Here is an 18,199-nt window from a genome sequence, read left to right as displayed (position 1 = left end):
CAAAATGTGTGGTTTCAGTTCTTTTGTAAGTCTTTGTTTGTAGATGAAAGCTGATGGGTCATCAAGCTTTGTAGAAGGGGATAATGTGGCGAAAGAGCATAAATGAGTGTTGCATAGTGTGCCTGGATGGTTGGTCTAGACGTGACGTGATTTGTAACGTGATTGATGCGTGATTCGGAGAGGAAGAAGGGATATGTAGCAAGGGTATGTGTGTGGGGGATGCATAGTCCCCGTGGGCTTGCTATACCCACCTTGCAGGCATTGCGAGCCTAGACCTGGTGTGAACAACAAGTGTCAATCCTCTTCTCGTTGGACATAATAAAGTCAAGAAAGTGATAATACTGCCTTTTCCCTGACCCAGACAAATGTATAATTTACCATTAACTCGTGGGTTCCAGATTGTGGCCCATGCAGCTACAGAACTGGTGAGGTTTGTCACGTATAGTAACAATTTGTAACACATATGAAATCCCTTAACAAAATTCTATATCCCCCTCACCTGTGTACTAGAATCCCCAACTCAACCCTTCACCCTCTCCCCTTGTGAAGAACAAGAACCTCCTATACAAACCATATCCTAAAACTTTACCATCTCCTCCCTCCTCAAACTGAACCATCTCCTCCCCTCATCTACTCTAGCACCTAAAACCCTACTATCTTAAGAAAAGACCCAGCTCTTCTGAAGAAACCAGATGTAATGGAGTGCATCATCTACACTGCACAGGTAAATTCCCCATCCCAAAAGGGCCATCAATCCATTCCTTCATCAATCAAAGTATACAAACCCACAATACATATCAGAGCACATGCAGCCTCAAAACTGGAGGTATGAGCAAAAGTCCATTCTAGCCCAATACTAACTACATACTATTATACCAAGGGTTTCTTCCCCCTTATTACATACTCCCCAATCCAGGTTCTATTACTTCCTGAAACAACATTCAAGTAAACTGATAAACCCCAAACTGTAGCAACCAATAAAACTTAAACCAAATTGACCACCATATCATATCAACCCAAATAACAATACGTTATCATACGATAGAAATGCTGAGGAATTGTCCAAATTGGGAAAATATGCATATTCTTCTCCAACAATACAAACTTGACTGCATCCATTTACAAAAACCAACTAAGAATAAAACCCAACCCTACAAGACCCACATGCCTTTCCTCACTTTACCCAAGCCAAATGAGAGGTTACAGCATCACTCACCTTTAGCATTTCATCACTACCATTCTCCAAGCCACTGCAGCCACAAAGATTATATCAATAAAAGAAAACACCATCTTCCTAATGGTAGAACAGACCCAGTTTCTGGGCCTCATCTTCGACAATAGACTTACCTGAACTTCCAACATTAAACATCTAAAAGCATCCTGCCTCAAATCTGGCAATTTCCTAAAACTATTGGTATATGTTCTTTAGACCAGAAACAAGATCTCTATGCCACTACACCCAGTTTAGAGGTTATCTAACCTCTAACTGTAGTGGCTATCTTTTGACACATCATCCTAGGCATCTTTTCTGAAAACTGGCTCTCTACCTTGACCTGCAACATCGATGAACCCAAATTACTGAATAAAATATTCAATTCTCCCTCTCAGTGAAGCATGAATCTAGTGAGAGAGGGAGAGAGAGAGGGAGAGAGAGAGAGAGAGAGAGAGAGAGAGAGAGAGAGAGAGAGAGAGAGAGAGAGAGAGAGAGAGGGGGGGGGAGGAGAAAGGGGGGAGATTGAGAGAAAGAGGGGGAGCAAGGGAAGGAGAGAGAAATGGTGGGGGAGGGAGGATGGGGAGAGAGTGATAGTGAAAAAAAATGAAGCATGGAGGCAAGGAAAAGAAGTAACATTCATGGTGTGATGGGTAAACTTTCAAATATTTGTGTGCAACCACAAAATGGAGAGATAGTGAAAAAAAAAGGGACAAAACTTGTAAACAATATATGTATGTATGTATGGTATCACAGAGAACATGTCCAGATACATAGGTAATCAAGTGATAATTTGGACACAACTATGTAGGAGTGTTTCTTGTCTGAATATGCACAAGTTGTGTTCATCTTGGTATAGTTCATTATCATCTTACATTAGCACTTACTACATGGCAGACAATGCAAAAATTATACAAACCATCACCCACAATTCATATTCAGACCACAGTGTCTACTCACATTTATATTTATTTGAATTCAAATACAAGGGTTAGGAAACACCAAAAACCTTTACAATTTTACTTTAACCAATTCTTCATAATAGTAACATTTATTCAGAAACTGCTATGAAAAATTATTCACACACAAGATCTGCAGGTTAAGGTCATTTAGAAGATGAGGGTTATATAACCAATACATTTTTCTAATAAAATTTTGGCTTTGTAATTCCCTTGTTTCAAAATATGAGGGTTTTCCTATCTTTTGTCTTTATCTACATACTCATCAAATCATCTACAAATTCCTCCTTGATTCTTTTAACAAGAACTTCCTCCCCAGTACTAACCTCAATTTCAACTTCCGCCTGTGGAGCAATATCAGAAAATTCTGAATGGGTCACAGTACTTACAAATGTTGACTGTGGTGGTGAATTCTTGCTCAGGGGATCTAAGGTCACAATAGAAAATGATTTGGAAAAAGGTGCAGGCATGACCACCACTTTTTTAGTTGCTATGGGTAAAGAGGTAGAAGTGTTGCACATTTCTTCCATTTCATTCTTTATGGTGACATTAGATGATAAGTTGCAAGACTCTTCTATCTTTCTCATTCTTATCAGGCTATTGGAATTACAAAGTTGTTTTATGGATGTAACAGATCCCTTGGGTTTTCCTACTCCTTTCTTTATTGACTTTTCAGGAGGCTCTTCAATCTCAGAAACGTCTAACTCTACTTGGGATTCCTTTAACGTACCAGAGAGAAGCTGCACACTTGGCTCGTCTAACAATGGCAGCTCTGCTCTGTCAGCTGTCTCACACTGGTCATCTTTCGATACTGGGTATTTGTTTGGAAACTCTAGGGTTACTAATTTATCCATTCCCTCCCCAACTTCTGCTATTGTAGTACATATGGAATACTCTGGGTTTTTCCGGGGTCTTCCTCTTTTCCTTTTTCCAGGAACAATGGCTGAATATTCTCTCTTGGGAGTTTCCTTCACAACTCTTTTTACTATTGCCATCCTTCCTTTCAAGGTCACACTTACTTCATCATTTTTCTCCCAACACTCCAAAATTTTGTTAATTGATGTTATTCGTTCCCAAAACAAATTACCATCAGAATTATCTAACAATGCTGTAAATTTCCTAATGACTTCATCCATTGTTTTATTTTTCCATTTTGGTCTCTGGGCAGCCATGTTTTTGTCTTCTTCCACAACTAACTCGATTCTTTCTTTGGGTTCTTCAGGCTCAATGGATGCAACTGCTTCCTTGGCAGCTGACTTGGCCTCCTTGATTTTGAGTCGAGACTTGAGATTCTTCACATCCTGTATGGTCATAGGCCTGTTAAACCGCTTCTGAAGGTACTGTTGCAAGACTTTATTATCTGGCGTCACACGGATCACTTCTTCAACCAGCTGTAGCTCATGTCTGGAAACTCTGCGGTTGATAGCATAGTAGGGAGCCATTTGACTGCTAACATGGTGATTGTGTCTCATATGAGACTGGGTAATGATCAAGGCCCCCTTTGAATATGCCAATGCCAGTAGGCAATGACATCCACATGGTAAATATCTGTTAATAGAAAAAAGGAACAGATTACACATTTGATGATTAGTCCTAATCTGTAATTATAGTAAAGTATAGCATCAATTATTGCAATAATATTAATCAATGATTTTAGTGTATTTCTTTCATAAAATGGCAAATCAAGTCTGGTATTGTAATCATAATCACCTTTACATCAACAATAACATATCTGACCATCTGGCTCGAACTTCTCAATTCTTCCACTAAAACCCTATATGATCATTTCTAACCTAACTCTAAAGACCTTAATACAATACATTCTATCCCACTTTCCTTTCTCTGAAAACTGTAAATTTAATTTCAGTTTACCAACAGCTTTAGCTGTTCTCCTTTACAGATCGAGCCTGTGAACTACCCTTCAAATTTTCCAATATGAACAATTTGAAACATCTCACTTGGCACCCTACCTGTATTCCTGACCATCATGTAGATCCAACATTCTACATCTTACTTATTTCTCATCTTTCTTTTTCTGACAAGCCTCTCTCCACTGAATACTTCCAATCATAAACTCGCTTCTGTCACTTCTAATGATTTACTATTGTTCCAAGATCCCCCCTTAAACCTTTGACACTGATGCCACTGACTATGGATCTATGAGGCAGTGTTTCTCTGATTTTCAATGGAATGACTAATGCCTCCTTACTCATGAGCCCTCGGTAATTGTAGTGTATCATCAAAGTGATCACACAAAGCATGGAGGCTACTTCTGCACACATTTTCTAATCCTGATATGGTTTAACATCACAAACTCCTCCATATTGGAAAGCTAGGATGGTGCCCCTCACATAGGGCTTTGTAGCACGGAATTTAATGAATCATGCCCTTGGTTCAACTTTGCTGGTGGCAGGATTTGAACTGCCATCCCCTTGGCCTTTGCCGCAAATAATGACGCCCTAACCCGATCAGCCAGTGAGCTTCCTTTTCTAATCCTAAATCTATTAAAACCTAGTTTAACTATATTTGTTCTCATGCCATTCATATTATACCCTTCACACTCCTGAGAATCATAATCTATTTCAAAATCTGCTCTGTCAAGTCATTCTTACATTAATAAACAGTGTCAAATCCTGTCAATGTAGTGATAGGTTTGTGCGATTCATGTTTTCTTTGGGTTTGAATGGTGATTATTTAAACTGTACTGTTTGTGAATGATTGCTTAATTTCCTTTTTGTTGGGGAATGTTATATTTTTATGTATAAGTGTTGCAAGCCCACTCTTAACTGCTTTGTCTTCTCTGATTACAGTGTAGCCTGTGAGAGCTAATGGTGTAGTCTGTGGTGAAAGTTGATTTATTTATTTATTTTTTTGTGATGAGACAGCAACTAAGATTGTACAGACACCTTAGGAATATACATGGCAAACTTCTGGCTAGATCACATCAGACTGTACCTTACAGATAGTGAAAGAAGACTTGATTTTCAATAGAAAGTGCCCTAAATGACACTTGTTGAAGTGACAAGATGAGAAGTGCTGTGTATGGTATATTTGCATAAGAACTGCAGGAGTTCTGTGTGCTTGTTTGTACATACATACATACATATATCAAAGGCATTTTTCCCCTTACAAAAAACAAAGGCACAAAATTCACTCCTCCCACCCATTCCATCCCCACATACTCCACTCCCATTCACCCCCTTCCCTCCCTCTTATCTTGGTTTCTCCTGGATGATGGGTTATCCCTGCATCTCGCCCATTGCCCTGGAACAGAAGCAGCGTTGCAAGACATAGCACATCCACAGCAAAGCCACTTCATTTAATCAGTGACCACCCTCTCAGTCCCCTCATGCAGAAAAAGAGAGGATGGATAGAAATCCCTTCGGGCTGCATCAAATTATTTTTCACACATACTCCCTCACTCCCCATCTCCAACCCATTACCTTTCATGCATCACAGCATCATCCATACACAACCATTCTCCATTCACTCCTATCCTCTTCAGTCCTTCATCAACAGACATTCCCCTCTTTCCCAATGCCCCTTTTACCCCCATCAATCCATCTCATCCTTGGTCACCCCCCTCATGTTCACTCTATTCCACTTCTGTGGAAGACACCTCTTTTACTAATCTGTCCTCACTCATTCTTTCCATGTGTCCAAACCATCCCAATACTCTTTCATCAACTCTATCTGCAAACTCCCTTTCCACCCTCACTTCCTTGTTTCTCACTCTATCCAGCCTAGTAACCCCTATCATACTTCTCAGGCACCTTATCTCAAAAACATTCAAACTCCTCCTCTCTTATGTTCCACGTTTCTGCCCTGTACAGTGCTGTTGGTACAATCACTCCATACACAATCTCCCTTTAGCATCCATTCCCAATGTCTATTTCTTGTTACACTTTTTAATCCCCCAAGGCATTTACTTGCTTCTCTCAATATACATTCTACCTTCACCTCCACTCTTCCCTTTCCCGCCACATTCAGACCCAAGTATCTAAAACTATCCACTTTCTCCAGTCTCTCTCCCTTAATACTCATTTCCAGTTTGCTGCCACTTTCTCCCCTTGTATATCTCACCACCTTACTTTTACCCACATTTATCTTCAACTTCCTTCTTTGGCACACCTTCCCAAACTCCATCACCAATTTTCTCATTCCCTCCTCTGATCCACAAGTGCAATGTTGTCAGCAAACATCAACTGGCTTATCTCCCACCTTTCTCCATTTTCTTTAACCATCTCGAATCCCCGACTCATTACCCTTTTGTTTACCTCTCGCACCACACCACCCATGTATAAATTGAACAGCCAAGGCAACATAACAGGTCCGTGGTGAAGTCCCACTTTACCTCAAACCACTCACTCTCTCCATTTCTCATTCTAACATAGGCTCTACTACTCTCATAAAATCTCTTGACTGCTCTTAACAGCTTTCCTCCTATTCCATATATCTGCAATATCTCCCACAGTGCCTTCCTGTCTACCCTGTCATAAGTCTTTTCCAAATCCATATAGGCCCAAAAAACATCCTTACCTTTTCCTAATGCTTTTTCGCCTATGTCTTATCACAAAAATCTGATCCACGCAACCCCTACCTGTCCTAAACTCACTGTTTTTCACCGATTACTCCCTCTGTTCCTCTCCTAATCCTCTCAATCAAGACCAAGTCTTCCCAACTACACTTAACAAACTGATCCCTCTGAAACTACTACACTCACATGTGTCCCACTTTCCCTTGTAAAGTGGAACTATATGCACTCCTCCAGTACTCCAACACTCTTCCTTCTTTTAAACAAACATTACGTAACCTCACCAGCTAGTCCACCATCACTGTACCTCCCATTTTTAAACATTCTGCATGACAACCATCCAACCCAGGTGCCTTATCTGGTCTCATCATTTTAATAACTGCCTTCACCTCATCTTTCCTTACTTCTCCATTTTCTTCACTCATCATGGTCATTTTCCCACTGCAACTACCTTTCCCTCCCTATTCTCCTTCACATTTAACAATGCCCTAAAATACTCTACCCATCTTCCTCTTACTACTGTCTCTTCCATTATCATCTCTCCATCTGCACCTTTTACCTTTTCTTCTCTACTTGATTTGCCTCCTCTTCCTCTCCTAATTCCTTTCCACAACGTCTGTTTAGTTCTTTAAAAAATTTGTCATACTCTTGTCCCCTTTTCACATCTGCTCTCCTCTTTGCCTTTTTTATCTTAAGCTTTACTTCTCTTTTCCTTGTACCTCTCATATGATTCTCTTGTCTTATCTTATAACCCATCTGTGAATGCTTGCTTCTTCTCTTTTACTACCTTCTTTGTTTTCTCATCCCACCACTTGCTACTCTTCCTTCTATTTCCTCCCATCCTCCTTGTTCCACACACTATCTTTGCACACCTTGTGATTCCCTCCTTGAAACATCCCCATTCCTCTTCCACTCCTAGTTCTGAGGGCAAGTGTGACTATTAGTTTTAGAGGAAACAGTTCTTAAGTGTAGTTGGGAAGGCTTATGGGAGGATTTTGAGAGGATTAGAATAACACAGGGAATAATCGGTGAGGAACAGTGTGGGTTTAGGAAAGATAGGAGTTGCATGGATCAGACTTTTGTGGTAAGGCACAGATGTACAAGAAAGCTTTAGCAAAAGGTAAGAATGTTTTATGGGCCTTTATATATATATATATATATATATATATATATATATATAAATATATATATATATATATATATATATATATATATATATATATATACACACACACACACACACACACACACACAACAAGGGCTTTTCCCCCTTTACAAGGGAGGTAGCCAATTCCAAAGGCATAAATCTACTCCCACCCATTTCATCCCCACATAATCCACTCCCATTCACCACTCCCTCCCTATTTTCTTGACTCCTCCTTAATAATGGGTCATCCCTGCATCTTGCCCACTGCCCTGGGTCAAAAGCAATGCAGCAAGACACAGCACATCCACAGCAAGGCCGTTTCATTTAATCTATGTCCCTTCATGCCGAAAAAGAGAAGGGGAGAAATCCCTACAAGCTGTGTCAAAATATCCCTCACATATACTCTCTCACCTCCCCATCCCACACCCACTCCCTTCCATACATCATAGCATCATCTGTACACAACCATTCTCCAAGTGGAGAGGATGGCAGTGAGTTGGAAGTGCCTTACAGGCTGGAGGAAGTGGATAGTTTTCGGCATTTGGGGGCATGTGTAGCAGGAAGGGAGGAGTGGAGTTGGAGGTAAATTGTAGACTGAGAGAAGCATGTAAATGCCTTGGGGGGTTAAAACGTATTACGAGAAATAGACATTTGGGAATGGAAGTTTACAGGAGACTATATGAAGGGGTGATTGTGCCGATGCCACTATATGGAGAAGAAACTAGGAATTTAAGAGAGGTAGAGAGGAAAAGTTTAAATGGGTTTGAGATTAAATGTCTAAGTAGTATGGTAAGGGTTACAAGGTTGGAGTGTGAGAAATGAGGTGAGGAGGAGAGCAGGGTTGGAGAAGATGGTAGATAGGGCTGATGAATGAGTATTGAGATGGTTTGGACACATGGAAAGAATGTGTGAAGATAGATTACTAAGAGGTGTGCCTGAAGTGAACTTAAAGGGATGACTAAGGGTATGATAGATGGATGGGGTGAAAGGGGATTTGAGCAAGAGGATGTCTGTTGAGCAAAGAAGGGAGAAGGTACGAGATAGGGGAGAGTGGAGAATGGCTGTGTATAGATGATACTATGATGCAAGGAAGGGTGAGGGCAGGGGATGAGGGTGAGGGGGTATAGGGAGTGGTTATGCATGAATGATATTTTGAATTGGCCCAGAGGGATTTCCTCCGGTCTTTTCTTTTTCTGCATGAGGGGATGGAGGAGGGGGGGGGGCAAGTAAGTGAAGTGGCCTTCCTGGGTGTGTATTGCATCTTGCTGCATTGCCTCCGACCCAAGGCAGTGGGTGGGATATAGGGATGACCCATCATCTATGAGGAGCTAAGATGAGAGGGAAGAAAGGATGATGGATGGAAGTGGAATGGGTGGGAATGAAAAGAGTGGGAGTGGATACATGCCTTCTGACTTGGCTACCTCCCTTATAAGGGGAAAAAGCCTCTGGTATATAGATTGATGTTTAGGGTGTATCGGGTTGTTTTTGGCTGGGGATTTAGGCTTGTGCAGGCAGCAGGTCCAGTGTTGTGTTTTCAGTATTAGTGAATTTTGTGCAGGCAGCTGGTGCATTGGAGAGATGCATGTACATGTAGACTGGTCTTGAATATTTTGGGCACATGTGAGGGCATGGACTTCTTTCTATGATGTCAGTTTGTAGATAATATGGGTGATCTGCTCTTCCTAAAAGAGAAAGCAATAAAGATAGACTAGATGGAAACTGGAATATGAAAGAATATGTGAAGATTGGGCCTGATCCTGAAATCAAGTATCAGTTACTTGGAGACCTCTGGGTGGAAGTAAATTTTTTCTGAGACACTCCTGATGGTTCCACTTTGAGGGGACTGTGTCTTTGGGGGGTCCATCCTCCTTCCAACACCTCAGTGTCACCAATTAAAGGTGCACCATATCAATCTATTGCCTCAGGTGTCTCTTTCAGGAGATCCATGACTCCAAAATAACTGGCAAGTCACTAGGTTGGCCTACAAATTCAAGGAAGAAATATGTTGTTGTCTGGGGAGGATGAATGATGCAGTGTAGGATGAGGTGTTCAGTGTCTTGTGTAGTGATTACATCTGAGGCAATTTAAGTGTGTGGTGAGTGTGTTGATACTGGGTGATGGCCTCAATATAATGTGGTTCTTGTTTGTTGTGGGAGTATAAAGTTTAGGGGCATGTAGCATTTTTTTTTTGTGATCTGAGTCCGTATTTTTGTAAGAATGAGTTGTGAGGTACAGTTGGTAAATTGTTGAAGATGTTTGAGAAGTATGATGCTTTTCTTTCTATAGTAGTTGTGCTTATGTGGTGGGAAGGATGGGTGGATTTGAGGGTTCTTATATAGAATGTATGCCCATCATTTTTACATGTTCTATGGGGGATTTTGGTTTGTGTGTGTAGATGTTCTATTTGGGTGGTTTTGGGGCATCTAGTCATTACTGTTAAAGCTTTGTTTAATGTGCATGACATTTTTGTTTTCTTGATTGTTGGGAACCATGCTATGGAAGCACATTTAAAGTGGTTCTTGTGAGTTGTCTGCATTTATTTTGCTGGTCAGGTGCAGCATACAACTTGGATAGTCTACATCCTTACCTTTGCTTAGATCTAATGCCTCTTCCTGATATCTTTGGCTGTCCATAGTGCACACAGCAATATGTAAGTGACAAGTATTTAAAGCGCTCTGGGATATAGTGTTTCTTGCGTTTTGTATTTACATAATCAATGCTACAGGATGACTTTATCCGGAAAACTGATCCAGTTTCTTCCCTGAAAACAGTGAAAAGCTCCTCGAACTCTGGAAAAGAGAAATTCATTGTAAGTATAGTTAACCATATGAAGAAGAAAAAGAAAAATATATAAGTATACACAAACACACACACACATCTGGTTTTTTCCCTGAAAAACAGTGAAAAGCTCCTCGAACTCTGGAAAATATAAATTCATTGTAAGTATAGTTAACCATATACATACATATACCAAAGGCATTTTCCCCCTTACACGGGGGTAGCCTAACCACATGAAGAAAAAGAAAAAATACAAGTATACAGAAACACAACAAAATTTATTACAAAACTCCGATAGGAAAGAGTGACCATGTACTAATAGAATTTGAGTTGAAAGAGCAAATGAATCAAAGCAGAAATGATAAACATAGAATAGGAAGACTAATGTACAAAACAAATTTTGAGAAACTCAAAAAATTCTTTTGCAATGCAAACTGGGAAAAATTCCTAAATGAAGAAACAAGGATGGAAGAGAAATGGAATATACTAAAAGAAATTTAGAATGAGGGAGTGAATAAATATGTACCACAACAAAAAAAGGAAAGAACATACATAAAAAGCTGGTACAACAAAAAATGTAGCGAGGATAAGGATAAAAGAGACAAAGCTTGGAAGAAATTGAAAAAAGACAAGAAAACAAGCAAATGGCTAATGTACATCAAACTAAGAAATGATTATGTAAAAATACGCAGAAAAAAAGAAAGAAAAATGCAAGGAAGAACCCAAACTATTTTACAACAAATGCAGGATAATGCAAAAGATAAAATTATCCAAGTAATTAATGAAAAAGCAAATTGGGTCAGAGACACAGTGGATAGGAAAAAATGTATTGTGGTATATGGGCTAAAAGAAAAACATGGTTTGACGAGATTCATGAGAGAAAAAGAAGAAAAAGAGATGGCAATAGAAATCTTAAAAGAAGTTCATGAGGAAGCCCAAGATGCAGGTAGACTTTGAAGAAACATATAGGACTAGTTGCTATTCTAAGGATAGAAATCGACCCCTAAAGATAAAACTAAGATCACAAATGGCAGTAGAAGACATATTTGAAAAAGTAGGTAACTAGGCAAGGAGTGACAAATACAATAAGATATTGATAAAAAGGGAAATGAGTACTGAGGAATTAGTAAAAGAAAAGACACTAAGAAATGAAATGAAATGGAGAAAAAAAAAAAAAAAAAAAAAAAAAAAAAAAAAAAAAAAACGGAGACAGAAAGCAAGGAATTCCATTGGAGAGTAATCGACATGAGACTGAGGAAATTGTACATCAGAATGGGCGAACCAAAGACAGAAAAAAAAAAAAAAAAAAAAAAGGAGAAGAAAATTGAAAGTAGCCTATACCAACATCAATGAATTAATTTCAGGACTGAAGGAACATAGTGATTACCAGCTAGAAGAAAAGCCAGACATAATGGGAATTGTGGAGACTAAACTAAGGGGCGTAATACCATCCATCGATGTTGGAAATGGACTATATAATTACTGGATTAAAAACAGAAACAAGAAACAGGGAGAGAAATCATGTTCTTGGCCAAGAAAAACTTGAATGTGAAAAAAATAGCAGAGGGCAAATGTAATGTAGAACTGATCATGATAAAAGTCGTAGACAAGAACATGAAAAGTAGAAAGTTTGTGGTGACTTATGTGCCCCCAAAAACGAACGCTTGGCAAGAGAATGAGCATACGAAAATGTTAGAAGATACAAAGCCATCATTAAATGAGATACTAATGGGCGGGGGTAATCTGGTAATTATGGGGGACTTCAATTGCAAAGAAATATGTTGGGAAAACATGACAGTGCGAGGAGGAGACGACTTGTGGGGTAATGTACAACTAGATATGACCATGGAATACACAATGACTCAGTGAAAACACCAGATACAAAAACAATGAAGAGCTGTTGAAACTAGATTTAATTTTTACAACATAACCTGAAATTATGGATAAAATCCAATGCAAGACACCAATTGGAAGGAGTGACCATATACTCACTGAAACTGAACTAAAGGAAGAAATATACATGGAGAGAAATGAAAAGCATAGGAAAGGAAGATTGATGTACAACAAAACAGACTTTGCAAAACTAAAGAAATTCTTCCAGAATGCAAACTGGGAAAAATTTTACATGGAAGAGACAAAAATGGAAGAGAAATGGAATATCTTGATGGATAATTACAATGAAGGGGTAAATAAGCATGTACCAAGACAGAAGCGAGAGTGTACATTAAATGCTGGTTCAACAAAAGATGCAGTGAGGCAAAAGACAGAAGGGACAGAGCTTGGAAAAGGTGGAGAAAAGATAAAAAACCTGGAAAATGGCAAGTTTATATATAAACTATAGAAATGAGTATGTTAAAGTGAGAAGAGAGGAAAAAAGGAACCATGAAAAGGATATCATAGATAAATGCAAAGAGCAACCCAAACTATTCTATCGATACGTGAATGGTAAACTTAAAAACAAGCAAGAAATGGTGAAACTATGCCAAGGAAATATAGAATACACAGAAGATTTAGAAATGGCCGAAATCATGAAAAATCACTTTAATTCTGTCTTCACAAGAGAGAAAACACAATATTGGAATGAAGGTAATGAAAGGCAATCTCCCCCCATGAGCGACATAATAGCACAAAAAGAAATATTAGAACACCTATCAAACCTTGATGTCAGGAAATCACATGGCCCGGATGGAATTGCAAATTGGATTCTAAAAGAATGCAAAGAAGAACTAACGGACAAAATACACAACATAATAAATTGCTCACTCAAAGAAGGAAAAATACCAAAAGACTGGAAAAATGCTAACATTGTACCAATATATAAAGGAGGAAACAAGGAAGAACCAACTAACTATAGGCCAGTCTCACTAACAAGCACTATAGCCAAAATTTGTGAGAAAATCATCAAGAATAGATGGGTAAAACACCTGGAAGACAACAATATAATAAACCTAAGATAATTTGAGTTCAGACAAGGAAGATCATGTACCACAAACTTAATATGTTTCTACTCAAGATTAATAGACATAGTGCAAGAAAGGAATGGATGGGCTGACTGTGCCTTCCTGGACTTACAAAAAGCTTTTGACAAAGTACCACACAAAAAATTATTAAAGAAACTTGCACATATAGGGAACCTACTAAAATGGATGGAGGACTTCCTGATTGGTAGAAAAATGAGAGTAGTGCTTAGAGAAAAATATTCAGATTGGAAAGAGGTGATCAGTGGAGTACTGCAAGGATCTGTACTAGCTCCAATAATGTTTGCTATCTATGTGAATGACATGGATGAGGATGTGAAATGTTACATGAGCTTTTTTGCTGACGATGCCAAACTGTTAATGAAAGTAAAAACTGAAGTGGATTGCGAATCACTGCAGGAAGACCTGAATAAAGTATGAAGCTGGAGTCAGAAATGGGAGGTGGACTTCAATATTAAGAAGTGTAGCATAATGGAGTTTGGAAAAAGCAAAAACAGAATATCAGGACAATATAAAATTGGAACCAAGGAGGTAAAGAAGGAGAGATCCGAAAAAGATTTGGGTGTAATTATCTCAAACGACTTGTCCTATGACAAACAGATAAACAAAATTGTTGGAGAATCCTTCAATTTGCTAAGATCAATAAAAGTGGCATTTACATATTTGGACGAAGAAATGGTTAAAAAAATATTGGTCACACTGATAAGGCCTAGACTAGAATATGTGGCGACATTGTGGTCACCCACTACCAAAAAGAATATAAAGAAAACAGAAAGAATCCAGAGAGCAGCTACAAAAATGGCACCTGCACTTGCAAACTTGTCATATCAGGAAGGATTGGCTAAACTAGATTTACTGACCCATGAAAGGCACAGAAATACTTGATCGAGGGGACTTGTTAAACTGGGACAGGAGAAGCACAAAAGGACATGGAAAGAAAAATCATAGCTACAGAAAAGATCTGAAGAAAAACAGTTTTCCACATAGAGCAGAAGACACTTGGAACAAACTGGACAAGGAAATAGTGTGCGCAAAAACCATGATTTTAAAAGCAAACTAGACACTGCGAGATACAAAGGTGGGACACCACGAACGTAGCTCCCCTCTCCGCAAAATACAACTAGGTAAATACTAGGTAAATACACACACACACACAAATAAAAGCTTGTTGCATATGAAAGACAATTTCATTAGAAACAAAATATTTTTAAAATTTTTGAAATAGCTTGAAAAATAAGGGCAATACGATTTTTTGAATTATTTTTCATCCCGAATTTTTTGCTAGACTTTACATACATACATACATATACCAAGGCTTTTTCCCCCTTACAAGGGAGGTAGCCAAAAAAGAAAAGGCATAAAATCATTCCCACCCATTCCATCCCTGAATACACTCCACACCCCTCCACCCTCCCTCTTATCTTAGCACCTCCTGGATGATGGGTCATCCCTGCACCTTGTCCACTGCCCTGGGTCAGAAGCAGTGTCGCAAGACACAGCACATCCACAGCAAGGCCGCTTCATTAAATCGGCGACCCTCCCTCTCCGCCCCCCCATGCATAAAAGGAGAAGACTGGGAGAAATCCCTTCGGGCTGCGTCAAATTTTGCTAGACTTTACCATAACAAAAGATTAGAATTAAGGGTGGTAATTTGTAAAGATTTTGGTAAAGAAATACACATACTCTAAACCACTAATCCAATTTTATTGAAATTTGGAATACTACGGCTTAATGGGTCAACAAATTACCTGAGCATGTCAAAAACAATGTAGAACATCTTCATCATACCAAATTTGCCTTTTCATGGCAACTATTAAGTTGTCAATTTAGAGATGACCATCAGTAAAATCCAAACCCCTGGCCCAATTGACATGCAACTTGGCATGTGAAGGTTTTATGGGTTAACAAATCACCTGAGCATGTCAAAAAGAATGTAGGGCCTTCCCTTTATACTATTCTTACTAACACCTATCATGTACACATGTTTCATCAATGTAATGTATGTGCAATGTGTATATGCAGCTAAAAGAACTATCACATTAAAAAGTGCATATATAGGTACCTTAGCCCTTAACCTTAGATTGCCTCTTGGTACACTAACCAGTCAGTACTGCAACTATCCTAAGACCTAACTTAAATTTACGTTGATATCAGTGTATTATTTTTTACACCATTTTACTGAAATAGAAAAAAGAATAAAGTATTTTTACTTTTAAAGGAGTTATTTTGTTTAATCATGTTATCTATAATCATGATAATCTGAATAAACCGCCTTATTTCAACAGCTCATGTCTATTATGAAACCCAGAAGAAAATTAAGCCTTGTCTCTTGACCTCTATTAGTCTTGAGATTTCTCATGGTCATGGACATGGTCCACGACATGGAATACTGACCATATTATTAAGTTATTTCATATATTTGATATCATAGCCACAGCTATGTAATAGGCATAGCATAGCCTGTCCAATATCTTAAAATTCATACCATAACAATGTAAATATCATTTGTGAACAACACCCTCTACGACTACTACTAGTAGTATCTCTGACATGTCATGTGTAAACAAATACGACTAAGTATCAGAGAATATGCCTACATGTTCCGTGTTAAGACACAGCTGACAAATTACCAATGATCTTAAAGTTGCTCATTTCTGGGAGAAAATAGGCTAAAAATACAAATATCATTTAAATATTCATATATAGGTGCATTATCTTTAGATATCCACCCGGAAAACTAATTTGACATGGCTAATAGGCAAATTTGCGTTAAAATCAACAATTTTTTTTATTTTTGAAGAACTGTGCATACATTTGCAGAACAGCAAGACAATTTGAAAATTCTGCACATGCGGTGAATTCTATAAGCATTCAAATGTACCTCAAAAGATGGTGGTATAAACATTACATCTGCGATGGTGACGTTGTCCATGCATTTGCGCATACCTACCTACATGTTCTTGATTAAAGCTTAACTGTCGTATTACCAACAATATTAAGCTGCCGATTTCCATGAGAAAATAGGAAAATATTTTATTCTAGGTGCCTTATCTTTAGATTTTTATTCTGAAAACTATTTTGCAGAGGTTAATAACCAAATTTGCGTTTAAATCAGTGAAAGATTGTTTTTGAAGAATTGGGCATACACTTGCACAAAAACAAGATAATATGAATACCCTGAACATGTGCTGAACGCTGCATGCATTCAAACTGATGCATACGTATTCCAACGGGCCGCAAAAGATGGCCATGTAAACAGTGCATCCACGATGGTGGTGCTGCCCGTGGATTCGTGCATACCAAAAAGATGGCATTTCAAGCAACCAAAGTGGCTATGTTTGTTTATTTATAGCTTCTAGCAACCTTTTCTATTATTTCTGCAAACAATAATACATATATTACACTGATGTATTATAATTTACAAAATTATTTAATTTTCTATTGCTATATTGCTTAGGTGTGCATTTCTAAAAATTTACCTGATTTAAGTTAGGTTAGGTTAGAACCTATTGAACATGTTTCAAATCAACCATCCATGCTTCCATAAATCTGGAACTTTACTAAACTGACACCCACTTACACCAGCACTCACTCAAACTGCCACTCTGTTAAAATGACCAGTAGTCCTCATGACCTTTGCAAAACCTGAGTAGACAGAGTAGACAGGACCCGCCCATTGTCCTATTTGTAAATCATCAATCTTCTAAATGCAAATTACATAAAAAAAAATTACCAACAGTCTGCTTTATCATCAAATGCTCAAATTACGTTAGTTTGAATATAAGAGATTGTTAATAATTCATTCACCTTGCCGTGTTGTGCACGGGAAGGGGGGTAACAAATTGGAACTGCTACTCTTGGACTGTGGCTGTGCCTTTTCAGATATGTTTCTTTACACAGTTTCAGGTCTCTGTAACTTACATGATAACATCATGTCCACCATTTACTGAACACTAAAGTTTACTTAGGGTTTTAGTGGGCAGACCGGATGTATGATAATGATTTGTGCATGCCTTAGTTTAAGTTAGTTAAGTAGAGACATCAAGTCATCTGATTCTACACTTACCTGCAAAACTACTGAAAACTTTGTGCTGAAATATCCTATCAAATACGTCAGTTAAATCAGCAATATTTTCATCAAGTCCAAACGCTGGGTCACCTGGTCCTGGTGTTCTTACAGTAGTTTCAATTTCTTCCACTACAGTTGTGTTTACTTCAACGTTATTTTCAGCCATGTTTACACTAAAATTCAAGGTTTGGTGAAACTATCGAAGTTGAAAGTGGAAATATGTAATTTCTATCAAAGAATCACATTGCTCACTAAACTTCTAATTATATTTGATCAACTGATGGAAATGACTAGTCTGTTTCCAATATGCGTGTATAAACATTTTTTCTGTGAAAGGAGCCTGTTTTTCTCCGAGGATCCAGTGATCACTCGTTCAACTATTGTTGGAACAGCGTGATGCACCGTCAAAGTATCAATTTATTAATACTATAATAGTCTATCTTATTCGACTTAAATAATTCTACTCATATTTGTTTTATTTTATTAGGGTGATAATGTGCATCTATAACTGTCATGTCAACTGA

General features: G+C 38.3%; 1 protein-coding gene across 1 annotated transcript; it reads right to left on the bottom strand.

Moving 5' to 3' along the window:
- Nucleotides 1-2,192: 2,192 nt before the first annotated feature.
- Nucleotides 2,193-18,078, bottom strand: LOC143027225 (uncharacterized). The gene is made up of 3 exons (XM_076188429.1): nt 17,673-18,078; nt 10,438-10,639; nt 2,193-3,717 (listed from the first exon to the last, which is right to left on the bottom strand). The coding sequence occupies exons 1-3, from the start codon at nt 17,839-17,841 to the stop codon at nt 2,424-2,426; spliced, it is 1,665 nt and encodes a 554-aa protein (XP_076044544.1). The 5' UTR covers nt 17,842-18,078; the 3' UTR covers nt 2,193-2,423.
- Nucleotides 18,079-18,199: the final 121 nt, after the last annotated feature.

The sequence above is a fragment of the Oratosquilla oratoria genome, chromosome 7 (genome assembly GCF_046742065.1).
Source record: "Oratosquilla oratoria isolate Oo_2021 chromosome 7, ASM4674206v1, whole genome shotgun sequence".
Classification (NCBI taxonomy): Eukaryota; Metazoa; Arthropoda; class Malacostraca; order Stomatopoda; family Squillidae; genus Oratosquilla; species Oratosquilla oratoria.
Note: the sequence above shows the minus strand (reverse complement) of the source record. Positions and strands in the feature narration are given on the sequence as shown.

Bases quoted from the DNA above. Each gene is read 5' to 3' on its own strand.
- LOC143027225 (XM_076188429.1), bottom strand. From the start codon at position 17,841: ATGGCTGAAAATAACGTTGAAGTAAACACAACTGTAGTGGAAGAAATT. The intron at 10,640-17,672 runs GTAAGTGTAGAA...TCTCTTTTCCAG, and splicing joins AGTTTTCAGTAGTTTTGCAG to AGTTCGAGGAGCTTTTCACT. The intron at 3,718-10,437 runs GTAAGGATGTAG...TTCTATTAACAG, and splicing joins GGCATTAGATCTAAGCAAAG to ATATTTACCATGTGGATGTC.